The sequence below is a fragment of the Platichthys flesus genome, chromosome 21, assembly GCF_949316205.1.
Source record: "Platichthys flesus chromosome 21, fPlaFle2.1, whole genome shotgun sequence".
Taxonomy (NCBI): Eukaryota; Metazoa; Chordata; class Actinopteri; order Pleuronectiformes; family Pleuronectidae; genus Platichthys; species Platichthys flesus.
The window spans coordinates 8,480,278-8,500,314 of NC_084965.1; the positions used below are offsets into that span (position 1 = coordinate 8,480,278).

Below are 20,037 nucleotides of genomic sequence, written 5' to 3' on the forward strand. Positions count from 1 at the left end.
TAGTGGTACTTCTGCTGAGTAGTTGATTATTATTATTATTAATTGGCAGAGAACATAAACTGGTGGTTCAGTAAAATCCGATATGAAAATAATACTATTGACGGGATACAATAATAATTTTGGAGGGAAAAATATTAAATCAAAAAGATAATATAAAGAGAAAATACAGAAAAAAAAAGTATATTAATACTTATCCCTGTCCCGAACTTTTCTTTTATAGATATGTTTGTGTGTGTATGTACTTTTATCATTTTACTGGAGGTTGAATCAGTACTTGAGTTGTTTTTGACAAAAGAACTGAGTAAAGAGTGTGTTTACTTCCGTGAACGTGCGCCTGTGCAAACAACTAAAGATTTATCACCTGACTCGCTGAACACTATTTCCTCCTCCTTAAGTGAAGTGAGGAAATCGAAGGCGTCTGCAGTCAACACCGGGATCATTGAAGCTATTTCTGCGCCGTGCTAAGTGTAAGGCCGTCTGCATGGTGATAAGTGCTCTCAGCCATTCAGCAGGAGGAGACAGAATCTGCTCCTCCAAGACCTCTTGCAAACAAGAGCCTTTCAACACCTGACGCTCCTCCCTTCAGGTCCTGACCCCGATGAGCCGATTTCGACCTCAATAACACATACAGGAGATTATCAGCTGTTATATGGAGAACTGCTCACCTCATTTTTGCTGTCTGCTAGATGTGAGCTGCCTCTACTGACAACAGTCTGAAGAGCACATCCATCAGACTGTATGTAGGACATGACAGCTCTGAAAAAGTGAAGCCAAATACCCTTGATTCCCCCAGTGGCTGGCTGCAGTCATTTTAGAACAAAGGACACAGTAATGAATATCACTTTCACTTTTGAAAGTCTTCTGCACTTGTTTGATGATGAATTGCTAACCACCAGCAGATGTTATCCACCACCAGTTGACGTTAGGGACATGTCATCAGTTGTGTACCTTAGCTCCATTGGATGATTCGGCCTTTATGAGACAGCCTCTGCTAAGGAAGCTCCACCACAGGCTGATCCGACCTGGGTGTGCGTCCCTCACATCTTGGGGCCCACTTGGGATCCTTCCTCCTGACCTGGAGCTGGTAGCTGCAGTGTTCTGCAGTCCGTCATGTCTTCTGTTTCTTTTATGGTCTGGCACAGGGCTTTTCCATGGATACCGAGCTTTATGAACAGCTTGATGGTGGTCTCCGCTTACTGCAGCCTCTTCCTGTCATTCACTTCTTCAACAGTATCCTCCCACAGCTCTGTTAAATCTACTAAGTAGAAGACATGAAGGGTGTTGGACCAGAGCAGCAGGTCTGGTCTTTATACATAGTCCCCGGTCCAGACCAAAGGGAGTTTTTTCCAGTGACAGCAGCTGGAATTATAGCCAAAGTGTTGTGTTTTCGCTTCTACACAATTATTTGATTAGAGTGTAGACAAGCAAGGCATGTAAGATATTTCAAGCTGGCTCCCGAAAGATGACAAACAGTTGCCATGTAAATAACAGGGTGCTGAGCTCAGCTCCACTGTAGTAAAACTCACCAGAGCGATGTGCCTCAGGGAAAGTGCGGCCTCCCTCCGGAGAATTAACACATGACCCAGTGACTGGAGGAAGTATACGATCTGTTTACGTCTCATATCTCAGCTTCGACAGCTCCACACCTCTTTACCACAGTCATAGAGACCGACTGGAGCAGGTGGCCATGAGGAATGTGACAGGTGCATAGATGTATAGGTGAAGAGTTGTAAAGATGATTTTACACCGCACTTTCTGTATCTTTGATACGAATAACACTTAATTAAGACCACTTGTAAGATTCTTAAAACTTTTGCAGTTCTAAACCTGCCTGTTTGTAATTTGCTGTGTTGATGCTCGGGAGCTATACTTCAGAATGTTTCCTTGTCTTTAGTGAGCTCTCCTCAAACAGTTCTGCAATATACTGTCACTTTTTATTGTTTCTGCCCAGAGGTTTTTATTAACTTTTTATAACGTTGATGTTGCAGAGCGAAGTTTGAAAACTCTGTGTTTATCCTACCTGGTTCTTCTGTAGTGAAGATTTTAAAGACAATGCTTTTTATCAAATGAAACCGATCTTGCTTCATAACTGTTTGTGGCTTATTGAACGATTTGCTGAACCGCTGTCATTTTTTCAGAGGAAGTTCATCACTTTTCAAAGTAAAAGCTCTGTTATTCAGCTCAAAGATTAAGTATCACAGCAGCGATTTGGACTCGTGGTTTGAAACTGATAGTTTTGATATTTTTGGGTATTCACCTTTAGTTCCCCTTTGCTCGCCTTATTACCCTCTCTTGATAGTTTTCCTTTACACCAAGTTACCATGTTAAAAAACGAGTTGCTTTCCCTCAAGTGTTAACAGAGGAACCTACGAATAAATGGACACACTCCCGTCTTGCTTTCTACAACCTGTTCTACATCGAAATTTCATAACACACATCGATATTAAACATTTCCCCAACACAAAGCATCCTCACACACACACACACACACACAGACCAATTAGAGTGACCTCTGACGCTCTTTGTTTTAAATGAAGGGCTCCCATTTTTCTCAACGTGTTTTACATGTTTTACTGTCTAAGGTGAGTGAAATGTTACAAGCTGTTAATGGTGAACCCTGAGGAGGAATTCTCATCGGGATCTTGACAACCTCACAAATTCACACCCCATGTAGAGCTTTGACCTCAGCTGTGTGATGGACTGCTCTCGATTGTGGGTTCTTTAAAGGCTTGGCTACTTCGTCTAGTTCTATTTAATTTTTAATTTCACCTTGAATGTGCTGAAGCTCAGAGCCCTGAAGAACAAAACCATGTGTCCCTGTGTAAATACTCCTGGAGGAATTGTATGGGTCTTAAGACTGTAAGTTCAAGAACTGTCTCACCTCAAAGCAGAGTGACATACTGAGTTTAACATGTGATGCTGGCGTTTCCATTCTTCACCGTGACAGTGAGACGTTAGCGGCGCCCCTGTCTCTGCTGCTGCCGGCTGTCTCCTTCCTGTTGTCCTTGAGGACAAAGATAACTCACTAACACTGAGCGTCGGTCTTTGATTTAGCTGGTGGAGAGCACCACAGATATATTGTGATCTGTAGGTTGAATAGAAACACATGATTAGAGATTGTTTATCTGATCACTGCCCTGATTCTTTACAGCATAAACACAGAGCATTTATAGTTCTAAATGTAATTTTGGTCTAGAGCAGAATGTTTAGCCTTATTCATTCCCCTTACATCTGTAAGGTGTCAAACATGTTTGTTATATTTGTATAATTTTAATAATTTTATAATCCTGTTTTCATTCAATGCATTATTTGATTTAGCATGTTCTTATTTATTAATTTTACTGCAACACAGCAAATTTCCCCATTATGGGAATAGTAAAGGATTCTCCATATTTTTTCGAAGATTTTTTTTATATAATTGTTAGCATACTCTTCTGGTGCAGCTGTATCCTGGCTGCCTTATCCTCAGCAGGTCAGTCATCGCCATCTACTGGTTCTTGTCGGTACGTTTCCCTCTCCACCTCACGACACTTCTCTCCTCCTGTTGAACCACCAGGACCGGGCTGAAAACCACCTCTCTCTATTTGAAGGGAGCAGGTGCAGTTAACTGTAGTTTCTGCTTTGATATGAAAACATATATAAATATGTAAAGTTAAATTTTATCAGTGTTTATGCAAATGTTTTTCACTTTGTGTGGTTTGTGGTGAGCCTCCTGGGGATAATCTCACAGTGATTTCAAGTTACATCCATCCATCCATTATCTTTACCGCTTTTCCTTTGAGGGCCATGAGGAGGAACTGGAGCCAATCCCAGCTGACATTGTGTGAGAGGTGGGGAACTATCTGAACCGGTTGCCAGTCCATCACATGGAGAGTCAAACAACCAGTCACACTCACATTCAGTCCGAGTCTCCAGTGAACCTGATCACAATCGACATGTCTTTGGACAGGGAGGCCGCTGGAGTGCATAGAGAAAACCTACATTAGACATGGAGAGAACAGGCAAACGCCACAGAGAAAGCCAAACTGGGATTCAAACCAGAAACCCTCCTGCTGCGAAGCCACAGTGATAAAAACCATGCCACCCTATTGTCAGGTCCTTAATATCTCAAATGAAGAGCAGAAACATTCATACTCACAGAAACGTCTGCATGTATCTGGAATGATATGTGAAATATAGCCAGTGTAAAGTTGGTGATACTGTACATTGCAGTTTGTGATGCCTGAGATATTAAACACATTTGTATCCTCATGGGGACTCTACAAAAGATTCTTACCTCAACGTTAAAGTCAGTGTATGCAACACTACAAACAGGCTTCATTAGTGTTTAAGACTGTCTCTCCGATCTGTGAGATTCAACCTAAAAATACCTCCATCTACATTTTAACTCATCATTTACCAGTAGCATCTATTTTTATCTAAAATGACCCAGTTACACAGAAAAACTGTCAAAGTTAAATTTGTAGATTTAACTGACTAATCCCATAACACCACTTCAAAAAAGTCCATGTGTCGTTTGTGTAACAAGTTTAATTTGACATGAAATCAGGCTACAGAGTTAACAACACCAAACTCGTCATTGAACAGATCAACAGTGTTGTCACGTATAATAACATTACTCGAGCCAAGTTAACGACAATCAGTGGGTAAGTGTTTGGACTCGCTGAGTGCAACATACGGGACATTAAGAAATACTACCAAAGGCTGACAGACGAGGGCGCCAGCAGAGGATCAGTGTCCTTCAATAGCTCCTCAAACCACCCCCCCCCCTCCCCCCCTCCCCTCACCTTGTCCTCTTAATGCCACTTAATGCCATGACGCTGTAAAGATTTCACACTCAAAACAAAGAACAGCCTTCTTTGCCCGGTGGCCGAGGAGGAGTAGAGGGGCGGGTCCACTCGGAGCTGCAGGGGCCCTCAGCCGCTCCCACTTAGACCTCACAGAGCGTCTTCATCGGGCCCTTTCTCCAGCATTGATAAAACATTCAGTTCAAACAACAAACAACCTCCATGTCCTGACAAAGAAATGTATGTCTGGTTACACACGAGACACTCTATTCTATTGTAGTTTGTTTGTACCCGTCTATTCTCTTACAGCTGAGACTGGCCATCTAGAGAATTACTGAAGTAAAACAGAGGAAAGAAAACAAGCCCTTCAAGTTCCTCCCAACATGCAGACAGGAATGTTGTGACAGTCACTGGACCGGAGAAAATGTCCTCCAAGCCACGTCATCTCAAACAAATTTAACAGTATTGAGTTTATAACCAAAAGCCTCCAGCTTCTGATTTTTATTGATTATGCTTATTAACAACATAAGTTATAAATATCACTGGCTCCAGGCCAGATTCGGTGGTTCGAACATGATATTATGATAAAAGGCCTTTTTGTTCTGCTTACTTGCCTCTGATCTCAATATTGATAAAAGCTAACTTGTGTTCACAAACTCCTCTGCACTGGTTCTCCACTGCATAGCATACGGTTTCCTGAACTCAAGCTTAAGTTAAAGAAACTAGGTCTAGAGTATTTACACGGCATGTATCACCCACAGCCCCTAAAGTGTTACAACAGACATCAGAGAACAGGGTCCTACTCTGTTTGGAGTGTCAGCTAAAAAGAAGTAGACAAAATCCATCTATGTGTTATTTCCGTACACTTCTGAGCAGATTTTGTCTCGTCATACACAGCAGACATAATAATAATAACACAGTCTACGCAGGTTTAGAAAAAGAATAATTTCAGTTCCTCGATGTGTCCTGATGGTCAGTAATAAGCAGCCAACATCTTGCTGTGTGGGGTCTGTCATGAGGCGAAGTAGAAAGGATGGTGTGTGTGGGAGTGTATTCAAGCACGTTCAAACACGTCTAAATGACAGGAAACAGAAAGATGAAGATGTAGAATATTGTCAGCTGAACCATCAGCCTGTGCCGGGAAGACAGGAAGCCTCGACCTCATTCTGTCTCCATCCATCTTAAGTCTCTGCACCGCTCCATCCTTATTCTCCTCTGCAGGAACATCACATTTGTAAATGTCCTGGCTGCGACGCTACACGGCCTACGCCTCTTGTCTCTGGATCGTTTAGGTCTCTGGGTTGGGCGTCGCCAGCAGCGGCACGTGGTCCCTCCTCCTCCTGCCCAGCGGGGGGCGTCTGTACAGCTCCCCGTCGGCCAGTGTCTGCGGCAGCGGCTTCCTCTTGCTCTCAGGCAGCAGCAGGATGGACAGCACCGCCAGCAGCGCCAGAGAAGAGTACACTACGTGGTGCAGGAAGTAGCCGTAGTGGTTCCTCAGGTCCATGAGCGGGGAGCTGAGGCGGCCCAGGCAGCCCAGAGCGAGAATGATTCCCACGCCAAGGCCCCTGCAGAGACACGCCAATCAGATCTGACATTTACCACACTTTAGATTCAGTTTTAAGTGTTGGCTTTGTTATTTTGTGAACACACTGTTTGTCAGATTTCCTGGATTTAGTAACAGTTATATTAAAGATGCTGTCTTCGTGTGAACAATAGGGTCCAAAGGTCTCAGAGGAGAACATTTAGTTGTAAGCCTAGTTTAACATTAAGGTTGGAAACAACCGACCAACCACCAGCACCTCAACAGCTCACTGATTTATTATTCGTATTAGACTGATCCAGGTTAATGGGGAGACATTTCCACTGTGTGTGTGTCACTGTGTGTGTGTGTGTGTGTATGTGTGCTACCTTATAACGGTGGGCATGATTTCTGCAGTAAAGAGGATGCAGAGTGAGGCGGTGGCCTGAGAGGAGAACAGACCCAGCACTGAGAAAACGGTGATGGCTGTCTCACTGAGGTCTGAAAGAAAAAAGGAAGAAGGGAGGGGGGGGGGGGGGGGGGGCACCCATTAGTGATGATGTATTACATTGATCAAGTCACGCATTTCTACATTTCAGTTGGAGATAATACATCCTGATGCCTGTTAGCTTGAACTGAATCAACCTCCCTCAGCTTTTCTTAAACCTCCTTCACTGACTGAGCGTTAAGTAGAAGAGTAACTCACCTAAAACCTCCTCGCAGTGACGCCCTCTGCACCCCCCTCAGCCCAAAATAAGTGATTAAAGAACAACCTGACCCAGCTTTGACTTTGCTGCCACTGCAGTGTCCTACATAAACTCAATGTCATGCTCAATAATGGCCACATGGGGGAGACAGCGTGTTTCTCTATAGCGAGAACAAACACCTTGACTAAAGATGACAGGTGTGATTTTAATCGTGAAACTCAAGGTCAACATCACGCACAAAGAGTTATGTTAAGACCACAGGGCTGAGACCTTATCAACATTTACATTCTTTCCAGTCCCCACTAAGGGGACAAGGATGTGTGTCTAGGTTCCCTCAGTCCTAACTGGAATGTAGGTAAAAGCTGAGGGGGATTCATTAGAGGGGGGGTCCACCTTGTCGGTTAAGACTATTAATAGCTCTCTTCATTTAACTCTGGAGGTCCTTAGAGAAAACAACGTCCTGCTGTCGACCAAAGCCCACTTACACTCCATGAGTCCGAGGAGGATCAAAGAGGCCAGCCCTGTCATCGTCATGGAGAGGAGCAGGATGCCGCGGCGACCACACCTGTTCACGGTTGCCCAGAGCAGGAGCCAGGCGGCGCCGCCAGCGCACACCGGCAACAGGTACATCCAATAGAAACCGGGGGCCGTGCCTCTGACGTCACCTCGGAACGAGCTGTAGCAGTGACTAATGCCATGAGAGATGAACCTGAGGGAGGAAGGACACGGAGTGAGCAGCCATGTTTTTCCAGAGGTGTAAATGTATGACAACGGTGCAGGAGGACTTACGAGGTGAAGCCGAGCACACACATGTTCTTCCAGATGTTCCTGCTGTGGAAGAGCTCGGGGAAGGACAGGTGGGGGCGGGAGGAGGAGGAGGATGGCTCTGATTCCATCTCTGCAGAAAACAAACAGGAAAACTTCAGCATTTCTCTTTTTATTAACAGTCCAGTAACACAGAGAATAATGATGTGAGCCGCTTTCTCTTTGAATCAATAGCTCACAGTCAATGTCATGAGCACACAAGCTCAATCGATTCACACACAGCACAGGAACAGGTCACTTCATTTGAGCACAGTAGAGGAAGAACCCACATTCCCTTTTATAACACACTATCTATAGTAACTCAGAGGAAATTACATTTTATGTGTTTATGGTGCATCGTCCAACAACTGCAACTCCTTCGACTGAACTGAAATCATATACAATGTCTAATTTCATTTAATTTCAATCAATTTATTTATTTATATGCACATTCATTTATGAGGTGGTACAGTGGTTTTTAATGTCAAGTAGGTTCTTGGTTCGAAGGGGGTTAGGGTTGGAATCTGGATCGTTCCCGTCCACTTAAGCCGTTACGTCCTGGCAGTGCAGGTCTCATTTTGTTTGTTGCGAGTGAACTCTGACTTTTTTTGTTATGGAAAATTGGTGGTTTATGAGCTTTGAGTGTAGGTGTAGGTGTTTATTGTCCAAGTGTACAGTGAGCGTGGTTCAGTGGGAAAGTCTAGAGGAAGGACTCTCCTGCAGGATACTCAGTACAGTGCAAGACAACCTTTGCTTCTGCCCTAGCCCTGGAGCAGCGGCAGTAATCATTTTCAAGTGTTGAGCTGCGTGTAGCAGAAACCCTGGGTCAACCACAATGCATGTCTGTCTGCTTAGTGTCTGGGATTGTATTGACAGCAAATCACTTCCCCTCCCAAATCCCAGGTTACTGGAGCCTTCCAGTAGTCTGATCCCAAATGTGAGTAGCATCGCAGAGTAAAGTAAAGTGGTGTCAAGGGAAGAACACAGTGAAAGATTTGTTTGACGCTTTAAGCTACTTTTCAGTTACGTTGACTCACAACATTTATATGTAAACAGTGTCGAGTGAAAGTCCAGCTCAGATGGCTATGTAGCGGCTGGTTGGTCATTGTGCTCCAATAAAAGTCCAATGTTATTGAGGAGCCTTAACTAAATAATGGGTTAGAACTGATCATCATTAGGGGCTCTTGGTTGTGATGTGGCCTGTGATAGACACTCGAACATATAAATAATGCACACTAGATTAATTGAACCCGTATTCAGGCCGGCACTGACGAGTCGCTCTCATTTTACGAAGGAGAATGAGGAAGTTAACCCGTCGCTGCACACGCACACAAACGCACCTGTGAAGCTCTCGTCATCCCTCGCGTCTCTGTTGGAGTTTCTTCTGTCGCTGAACGAGTTCATGTCTGAAGATCGCTCTGACAGAAGCAGCCAGCGAGGGGACTCTGGAAACACTCCAGGAATGCTGCAGGGGAGCAGAGACAAAATAAAAGCCTCACATACTTTTCAATCTATGCTGACCTTTACCCAGCATCAAAAGGCAACATTCACGTTTTGTGCTGTGACCCAGATTTGCTGCTTCGACGTGGAAAATAACCAGCGTGGGTCTTTAGTTCTTAATCCAGCTTTCTTCCATTCTTTTTAATACCTGAAATTAATTGCCAGTAATCTTTCTGTAATCTCTGTTAATTTGATTATTAAACTGAAATGGAAGCTTATCTTGAAACGGAGGCCTCACAGGGAGTGGAGACCTCAAACAAACTGGACCTGATGCATTCCGACATGAGCTGAAGGGCTCAGGGTGATGAGGGGACCTGGATCAATACAATCCAGGGAAGCTTCCAACACATCAGTCAAAAGAAATGCTTCTGATGTAAATCAAAGGGTCCAAACTCCTACCCGTAGCTGAGGAACAGTGTCAGCGGTGCGGCCCCGGCTCCCAGCAGGCCTCTCCAGGACTGGCAGCCCAGTGCCACGGCCAGCAGCAGCAGCTCTCCAGCTACAGTCATCAGCCCGGCCAGCATCGTCACCACCAGCCTCAGAGAGGGCTCACACAGCTCTAGACCTAACAGACAAACACCTGATATTGGAGGGGGGGGGACTCGGAAAGCAAACTGAAGCATAATATATCTTCCATGGAGCACAGGCAAAGAGGATGTGGATGATGAGAAAATATACATACCTTATAATTATGATACAGAAGTTGAATGAAATGTGTTTTTGTGCTGCAAAACAATTCTAACCCTTATGAATCCAGATTGATTACAGGAGTAAGCGAATCACAAACGACCTTTGAGTGAACCCAGATTGACTTATTTATATTCCAAACAATGGTCCACTAGTGCTAGTGCTTCACTTACTGTGATGTCATTGCGTCATCTTCAAATGCTTCATACAACTAAACTCTATACAAGCTATGTTAAAGGTTATTTAAGTCAATAAATCATAATAAATTATAAAAGTCTTGAAATTATTTCTGCTCAATAAACATTCAAACATACTTCAGATTCTAAATATCTCTAGATACATAGATTTAAATAGGATCATGCAAAGAACTATATCCTGCAGCTGGTTATGGTTGGCCTGCAGGATGTTTCCGAGGGGTAAAACTGTACTCTACTTGGAATTAATCACTTTGTCTGGTTACAATGTGTAAGTAAATGGTTATATCCAGATGTATTTATTTCACACCCTCTGCGATTTCATAGTTGAAGGTCCAGATAGTTCCTGCACCAGTGTGTGTCAGAGATGCCTCATTAAAAATACTCACGGGTGATGTACAGAGTGAGGTAGACTCCCGCACTAGCAGCCGCCAGACAGAAACGCATAACGATGAAGATGGAGGGGTACGGAGAGACGCACACCAGCACCCCGAACACCACCGACAGGGTCAGGGAGGTCAGCAGAGTCTTGGACCTGCCCAGCCTGCAGAGACACAGACATGCATACTGAAAAACCACATGACCCACACGCACTCGTGTTATTATACAACAACACGGTGAGACAAGAAAACCTCACAACAAATACTGCAGCTTCCTGACGGATATAACCAGGTGATGATTTGCCAGTTTCCAGCTTCATGCAGGTAAAGCAGTTTTGTTTCCAAGCTGCAGATTAACACAGTTCCCTTTTCTTCTCTGTGCATCCCAGGTGGCAGCGTTAATTCACCAGTCTTAACAAACAGATGCTATGCTCAGTTGGTCAGCAATTTAATGAAGGCTGTTAGCTGATTAAACTGGCACCATCTCCCTCACAAATACAGCTTCCCCTGTGTGGCTCTCAATCAACACACACACACACACATACAAGATCCATTATATCAATTATCTAAAATACTTGGGGTGATCCGAGGGCGACTCCCGAGCATGATGTATTAAAATCCAGCATTATAATGCTTAGAAATGGTTTTTTTATTATTTACTTATATATCATTCATTGCTTATGTGCAGTAAATTGGTTGGTAATATATTCCACAGTGTGTATGTAGCAAACTGTCTGTGATGGAAACCCCAGTGAGATGCCCTGAGGGGTGCATGTTACTCAATCAATCTTCCTGTCGACTGGGGGCCACCGGCTGCTGACTCACAGTGGCACCACAGGCAGTCACAGTAAATCTACAGCAATTTCAATTGAACATTAACATTAATCAAGAGTAAAAAGAAATTGGATGGCTAAATAAAATAAAATTAATGAATTAAGTTGCAAAAAATGATTAATGCTGAATCACACAATTATATTTATCTGACACGAGGACCTGCCATAGACATAGCCCCCTTTTTCCATTGGTAGAAAAAAAAACTACCAACACCTACTAACAACTGGCTTTTGTCTGCAATGGGAATTGATATAATAAGCTTTTACTCCCAGATCAAATAACTCTGCAGTAGACACAGGTTCTAATTGACAGCTATGAAAACCGGGTGAATGCGCAATTTTGGCGAGACACCTATATTTAGTCACATTTTTTTAAATCTGTATAACCTGGCAATTGTGGTGTTAAAGAGGTGTTACAAAGGATTCCCTGATTTGTTGAACAAGAAAATACTGCTGAGTCACTACTAAAGTGGTAGCTGGGAAAACATCCCATTATCTGAGCTGCTCATCCTCATGGGGAAAGTTTGCACCTGTACGTTGGTACAACAGGGGAACTGTCCCAAGTCTCCTAGCCAACATCCAAAGATGATAAGTTGTCTTCCTCTGCAGGCAAAGAGGATCTTCCTCTTCTTTACCTGTCTGTGAACACTTACGACTAAATGTCAAATTTTACTGTCTGCATGTGTGTGTTTAGAATTTATTACCTGTCTGCAGCGTAGCCCAGACCCAGACAGCCAGTGAGGACACCCAGGATGAAACACACCTCCTCCACAGGGACCAGCCAGTACTGACCACACACCAGATCCCACTGTAGAGCACAGAGAGACAAGAAAAGGGGGGAGTGGTCATGTAAACATCAGGTAGAATCAGGAGCAGCAGGAGAATAATTATATTTTTTAAATCACCCTTTGATTTTTTTTTATAAATCGATGAACATGTTGAATATCACTAAATTTACCCATTCCGCCAGGTTTTGTGATATTCCATTCAGCCATGTTTATATAATCCTCCTAACAAACAAAACAAAAAAATGCTGCTGATGAAAATGGAACAATTGATGTTTCTGTCTAGGGCTTTTCCATGTGGGTTACTTCGGATCACTGGTAAATAATACTGAACAGTCATGAAGTCAACAGGCCTGGATTAGATCAGATAAGATCCCAGGCTGAGAGAAAGACACGGTTTTAAATCTTCTTTAGACTCATGATACAGGATGATGTGAGCAAGTGATGTAACGGAGTGTGTAGTCATATTAGTCCGAGTACATTAGTGTATTACTGTTATTATTAATAGTATAAGCAGCCACAGAGGCAGTAATGGTAGTAACAGTAGTATTAGAGACAGTCTGGTCACATATCCTAAAGCAGTGCACGCACATGGAAAGTCAGCACATCTGTTAAACAGAAAAAACACAGATCTGCTCTCAGATGTGAGTTTTAATCACATTAAGTTGACCCACTGATTTTGCACTAACAGCTGAGCTCTGCTAATGTTGATGTCTGCTGACAGCAAAATGATTTTAATGATGTGAAGGGAAAGAGAGAGGGATAGCAGAGGACCGCTGATAAAAAAATGAAAAAAAAAGCCTTGTATGGTCGGAGCCCGTGCACAGAAACATAAAAGCCTGCCACATGATATCATGCGTCAGGTCGCTGTGGCACCGAGTCACACCAGAGCTCCACATGAGTGGCAGCACAACAACCCTCAGCGCTAATGTGGGTGGAATGCTTTTGACAACAGAAGGGAAAATGAAGACAAACCAGTCTTGGAAACCCCTCAGACTGGTTTTGAGCCTGAGCACCAATCAGCAGCCACTTCCTCCATTCACATTTCTGAGTACAGGTCATCTGAAACAAGTGCTGCCTCGCTGCCACTTGAGAGCAACAGGAGAGATGACGACTAGACGTGGACGACATGAATAAAATCTATGGTATTTTAAGTGGATGGGATGTATGGATCCTTTGTCCCAATAATTCTGTTCATGGTCTTGTACCTTTGCTATTCTTTATCCAGATCAAATATTTTATGCTCACCATTCTCTCGTAGCTGGTCAGCCTGCATCCAGGTTTAAAGTACTTATTTTTAAAGGTTTTCTGAACGTCAATGAAGAATTAATGGAAAATTTACTTCTGGAATCAGAGCCACTCTTAAAGCGGCAAGGCACTGTTACAGTCTATTAAGAAAATGTAAAAAAAATTGTGTTTAGCTGATCTCAAATTAAATTTCAAACTAATCACTTCACAGTACAATTTATTGATGAGACCTTGTTTAAAAACAGAGCGGTGTCATCAAATGTTGCCCCTTATGGGGTTGATACACACAAACACACCAGAGAGATACAACTACCATTGTACAATGCTACCACAACATTTTTGTTGGATGACAAACATCTATCCTGATAATCTGCTGCAAATCCTATTAAATATATAGAAATAGTAAGAATTATGTTTAGAGTATTAGCTAAGAGATGTTCAGTGGGGTATTTATTGATCAGCAGGAGTGGTGAAACTGATCAGAGAGCTTCCCCGCTTCCTGTTCAGCTCAGCAGTGAGGAGCCAAGCAGCAAGGGAGGAAAAGATAATCAGGACAGCAAAAAACACATGTCTGATACATGTCAGCATCCTTGTGCTTGTCTGCCTGAGCGATGAAGAAGATGATCATTTTCTTCTTCTTTGTCAGCAGATATGCATTTCCTCCAGAGAGATGCTAGGGCTTAATGCTTCCCATGGCGGCCTGTCTGTATCTTCAGCTGCAGTGGCGTGGGTGGATTAACAGCCAACTGACCTAATACCGCAGAATTCAGGCCTGGGTGTGGTTCCTACGTCAGCATTCGCAGGAAATAAAAACAGACCCACTAACCACAGAGCCCCTGCCCTTTAGAAGAATACTGGGAGCAGCTGCCCAGGCTCTGCTGAAGACAGTAATCACACCAATCCAGTGGTCTCAATTTGAATTCCAGCTCTGAAAAAAAAATGAGTGAGGTTCTCTACATTGACCATGCAAGTCAAAATGTCAAGCCCAACACAAGAAGTCCACAAACTGATAACGCATTAGCATATCATTCCTGTTTATCACGTGCCTGGTATCACCAGAATAGACATGCGAGTCAGACGGAATCTTTAATGTTTAAGAAACAAGAGCTCCACTGTCGGCCTTATTATTATTAATATTATTATTATACTTCACTTTCTTTACCTCATTCTCTCATAACAGGGATTGTGTATTTATGAGCAAATACTATATAAGGAGAAACAACAACTATTTACTTACAAAGTAAAACTCAACGCAAGATACAGATAAGAGATGCTAACTAATCCCTGGTTTATAAACAGTTACTGTTCTGCCCTTGAGCAAGGAATTCAAAGCCTCTGCTCCTGTGTTTGTTCCATCCCCATTAAGCACAAACTGTTGTTGATCCAATTCCATAGAATGACTCCTCAGTCGATCCTGTACCTCGGAGTCCATTCATTTTAATGGCTAGACTGGTTCTCCTCAGTGACGTGTTGCAGACGTGTCGCAGATGACAGTCTCTTTGTTTCAGGGCGGCACAGTGACGTCGGCGAAACTGTGAATGAGTCACTGAGCATTATTCAACCTGCTTCACTGGCTTCTTGTCATTGTTTTGCTCTGCACGTGTTTAGCACTATTACACACAGGATGAGTTTTTATCCTCTTCCTTGTTAAAACCTAGTGCCTACATTACCAACAATGCAACTGGACCTCTGACAGGCGGATGGTGTGTTGTGCTAGCTGGTCCTAATACACCCTGGAGCCTGCAGGAGAGATGGCAACAGGTATTTTACTTTGCCGACTTCGCGCACAATCTGGAGACACTAAAACATTTTACTACTGTTAAAACCTATTCAGTCGCACTCCTCAGCAGCTGAAGAGTCAAATCATTACAGTGTCCCTTCACTGAGCTTTGATATATCAGACCTCCATCAGTGAAATCTCTCGATTATATCTCTTCACGACCAAACTGACGTAGGTTAGACTCACATTTCTGAATGGGTGAGCGTTCTTCGCACTGCCATCACAACTCAAGCCAAAGCCCCTTTTCCACTGATCAATAAAAACCTACCCACACTAACATATGGCTTTTGTCTGCAATGGGAATGGATACAAATGCCATTCACTCCAAGCTAAATCAGTTCTGGATCTGATTGGCGAGGGGAGAGTTTTTGTTTAGCATGTCACTTACGGCGACATTGAACGCGATGCACCAGGGGGGGAAACTGAAAAACAAACTCCTCTTAGGGGCAATGGGAAAACAGTCTAAAACCTTTTTAGCGGGTTTAGGCAGATTTAAAAACCAGTGTATACCTACTAATTTTGGTTTGACAGAAGTAAAACATAATCATCTGTGATAATTCTGTAATTTAGCAGTGGTGTGTAAGGGAAAACAGCAGCAGATTTTACTGGATCACTTCTTAACCACAACAGGAGACAAGTGTAGGGAAATGGGATCAGGGATATCACACACCTCTTACAAAAAGGAGGAGTTTTCACAACGATCAATGTGCTCAAACAACTACAACAACGCTTCACTCAAAAGGTGCTTAATGCAAGATTCAAGATCCAAGGCTGTTACTCTTTACAAAATGGTCAGCACTTATTTAACAGGGAAAGACAATTAGTAACTTTAAAAAACTGCTTTGGTCCTTTACAAGCTGATGAGGAGCCGCTCTGGATCCAGACCTATGTACAGCCAAATTTAAGTTTAGCAGAGCATCGCAAAAAGAGAGACTGCCCGCTCAGCAGGACAATTAAAAGAGGAACAAACTTAAGTCCACACAAACAAAAAGCTGAGACAGCGAACAAGGTCAGGACTGTAATCAAAGAGATGGAGCTTTACCTCTGTGACAATGTTGTTCCTCAGCCCCTCTGTAACGTTGTAGTCCCAGCCAGCCACACAGTCCACCACTGCTGACTGGCTGCTGTTGACGTACTGCTTACACTGGGATGGGCCCCTTCTGTCCCGAAGCCTGTCCGACTTCTCCCAGGGCAGCGAGGCATTCAGCACCTCCAGCGACGGCAGGGGCCCCGGCAGGTGGCAGTGGTGGGGCGGGGAGAGGGTGATGAGCGGGTCAGAGGAGAGCAGGAAGGCCAGGAAGAGGTTGGGGAGGATGGTGAGAGCAATCAGCACCCTCTGCTTCTTCCTGCCCAGCGCCATCACCATCACCTCCCCCGTGGGAGGCAGCGAGGGTGGGGCAGGCAGGGAGGAGGAAGACGGGGCTGGGGAGGAGGGCACAGGAGAGGAGGGGACAGATGGAGGTGGAGCAGGGCATGGAGAAGGGGAAACGAGCGGGGGAGAGTCCGGGGACGTCATCATTGGTCGGAGGGTTGAGGTCTGTGTCGTCTTAATGGTTTGTTCCCTCGTAGAATGGGAGAGAGGTAGGAGAGGTCTGTGGAAGAAAAGGAATATTTAATTATCCCATAATGGAATGATTTGTGTCACAGGACATATTAACAACCTTCACAGAGGGAAATAATATCGATGGCTGAACTCGACGCCTAAACTGGGCAGCGCCACCTGTTTCCTACTGTTACAAGTCCAAATGTAAAGTTTGGTTTGACGCTATATAATTGGGGTGAAACATCATGATTGGCAGCTAAGACTGACTTCCCATTGGTCAAGCATATTTATTGGCGGTACCTTGATGCTGCAGCCCCATCACCTAACCACTACTGCACAGACTTTGGCTCCAAATAACGTCTTTGGCTCAAGATGGCTGCATTTGCATCTGTGATATTTTGGCTTAATTTCTGGATAGTGGGAGGACATGGAGATTCATTGTCCATCTTTAGCAAGAGCTTGTTTTTGTAATATAATTCTGTCCAAACAGAGTAACTTAAGTACAAGAATTGTATGATCACACCCTAAGTGTCTGTGTGTGAAGACTTGATGTTTTTCTGTGCCTTGTGTGATAATGAAGATTAATATCTTTTGTACTGTTATTCAGCCGAAAACCTGACATCACACAAAATGTCTTTTAAAATCATGTGGCCAAACTCACCATAAGTTTAGAGCCTCACTGACTGATATGATTGAGAGCGTCGACGAACAAAGGCAGTGAGGCCTTTTTAAATTTATATTCAACTTTTTATAAACCGTCCCCCACAGATGTTGAACCCTAACATCTGGAGTCTGAAACCTGAAGTCAGTTTCTTGTTGGCAGCTGCCGGTGCACAGAAAATACAGTGTTGCCCTTGTGCGGCCCAAGTCTGCCTTAACCCCACCCTAAGAGGTCTAACCCAGTCCTAACCCCACCCTAAGCAGTCTAACCTTATCATTACACTACTTTAAGCAGTCTAACCCTTTTGATACCCTTAACTCTGCAGACAAACCTCTCCTGACTGTATCCACAACAACTGCAACTTGCTGCACAGGTTGAACCACATGTCAGGTCAGTGCACATATGATGCAGAGTCCAAGAATGTCTTCCCCTTACCTAAGCAGCTAACGTTTGTCAATGCATGTAACCCTGTCCTGTGCAGTCCAACCTGGTTCTGACTCTGTCCTAAGCAGGCTAAACCTTGTCCTCACCCTGTCCTTAGCGGTCTAAATCTGTCCTCAGCAGTCTAACCTGGTCCTCACCCTGTCCCCAGCAGTCTAACTTGGCCCTACCCCGGTCCTCAGGAGCCTCCTGTGCGGGACACATGGACAAATTCCAGCCAGTGCTTTTGGGTCTCCTCCTCAGGAAGCCTGACAGAAAGGAATCCCATAGGGTTACATAAGCGCTTTGACACGGGGGTGTGGGAATGTAGCCCACCGGTGCTGGCAGCTCTCTGTGGCGGAACAGACTCTCCAAGCCACCGAATGAAACGGTGATGTAACTCGCAGCTGGGCCAGAACGAGCTGTACCGGGGCGGCGGACCCCCTGGTCCAGACCCACTGGTCCAGACCCACAGCTGTCCCCACAGCTCTGGGGGACACGGACGGTACTCACCGGCTCAAACGTCGTTAAATGTGTGAGGAGATGCCGCCGTTATCCCAACATTGCGGGCGCGGGCACAGCGGAGACTCGAGGGTACTTTCTCCGCAGTCACCGTATCTCCTCCGTCCCTTACACGAAAACACATTTCTGTCCCGCGGACATGTCGTCGTGTCCTCGGACCAACGCCAGCTGCTGCCAACGCAACAAAGGACCACAGGCTGCTGCTGCTGCTGTCGGAGCCGAGACCAGCGAACCCTCCGCCGCCTGGAGATGTGGGGATGCTACGTCGCTCTGCTATAGCCGCTGCGTGAGTCCTGCTGTCCGTCTGCCGACATTACACACGTCCGTGCGACAGCGGGCAGAGTGCGTGTGACTTCAGCCCTGGGAAACTCAGCGTCCCCCCCCCCCCCTGTGGAAGAGCCGCTGTGCCACGGTGAGGAGCCCGATCAAAGGTGCGAGGTGCTCCGGCTCACTTCGGCAATGTTCGGCCGAACCCGTCAGAGCGACGTACCCTCGTGTCACAGCGGCCGAAGATCGTCTACGCGCAATGATGAATCACTCAGTAGTTATATTGTTGCATATCATGATTATAAAAGATTATAGATCAAATGATTTGTAAATTACATGATTAGTTGTGAGAAAAATAAGCAGCTGCTATATATAAACAAGTCTGAGCTGCTGTTTCATTTTCTGAAGGTAATATAATTTGTTAAATGTTGTTTAAAACATATTTTTATTAGAGCTGAACATTAGGTGTGCATTGAGTTACAACATGACAGAAAAAGATTGTCCTTCCATGTTTTCATCTGTTGTTTTTTTTATTTGCATTGGGAGGTGTGGCTGATGCAGTGGTTGAGAGGTCTGTCAACTCATCCTTGCTTGTATCGGTCAACTGTAAGTCAACAGAAGCCAAAACGCTCATCGAGCCACTGGGAAACGTCGCGGTGCTCCCATCAGGCCCGTCCGCCACTGCCACAGACCCTCATGAAAACCATTACATGTGCACACAGTGGCTGAAAGGAAAAACAAGCCAATAACCTGTGACCATCCCCCTTCAGGCATTCTACAAAGCTTGCAAGGATGTGTGTATATAGAAGACAACGGATGATGTATGGCAAACTGAATCTCAGTGGACACATATGCCAGCATTGGTGAATCATTTCAGGCAAAGCAGCTGTCTGCCAGTAAATCTGCAATAATGGAAAAATAACAAAAGTCAATCATATCAACTGGCGACCAAATGCATTAGAGGAAATAACCCTCCTACTTTCATATTCAGGTTTAGGTTACCCTGCAACCCTACATAAAAGTAAGACAGGTAAGGATATATGGTTCTGTATCATAGCTCAAACAGAGAAGAGGTGACAGCTGGATCTTTTCCTGAAGAGAAATGTTATTGTTACATCAGGGATATTTTGAAACAAAAAAAATGAAAAAAACTATTCCTTTTTGTAATGGGGCTACAGGGAATACATCAATCTGGATCAGGACAGAGCTACACCGCAACTAGATATACAAGAAACCTTATTACATTTCCCAGAGGACAACAAAAGTCATCTTTCTCTCCAAATCTGCATTGCCTGGAGAAAAACAACAGTCACACATCTCAGACAATTAAGAAGCTCTACTTGTCCACATCAGTCCTAATAAAGACAGGGAGCTCTCTAATCCCCACTAGCATAGCATCA

The 20,037-nt window shown here is 44.3% G+C and overlaps 1 protein-coding gene across 1 annotated transcript; it reads right to left on the minus strand.

Moving 5' to 3' along the window:
* Positions 1-4,512: 4,512 nt before the first annotated feature.
* On the minus strand, positions 4,513-18,800 carry slc22a17 (solute carrier family 22 member 17). The gene is made up of 10 exons (XM_062380108.1): positions 18,362-18,800; positions 16,267-16,816; positions 12,116-12,219; positions 10,588-10,742; positions 9,717-9,882; positions 9,158-9,282; positions 7,803-7,911; positions 7,499-7,722; positions 6,696-6,807; positions 4,513-6,352 (listed from the first exon to the last, which is right to left on the minus strand). The coding sequence occupies exons 2-10, from the start codon at positions 16,741-16,743 to the stop codon at positions 6,076-6,078; spliced, it is 1,749 nt and encodes a 582-aa protein (XP_062236092.1). The 5' UTR covers positions 16,744-16,816; positions 18,362-18,800; the 3' UTR covers positions 4,513-6,075.
* Between the last annotated feature and the right edge of the window lie 1,237 nt (positions 18,801-20,037).

What these genes read in the sequence shown, in the direction of transcription:
- slc22a17 (XM_062380108.1), bottom strand. Translation starts at nt 16,743, where the DNA reads ATGATGACGTCCCCGGACTCTCCCCCGCTCGTTTCCCCTTCTCCATGC. An exon ending in CCTCACTCTGTACATCACCC is followed by an intron (nt 9,883 to 10,587) that starts GTGAGTATTTTT and finishes TTTGTCTGTTAG; the next exon opens with GTCTAGAGCTGTGTGAGCCC. An exon ending in ATCATGCCCACCGTTATAAG is followed by an intron (nt 6,353 to 6,695) that starts GTAGCACACATA and finishes GTGTCTCTGCAG; the next exon opens with GGGCCTTGGCGTGGGAATCA.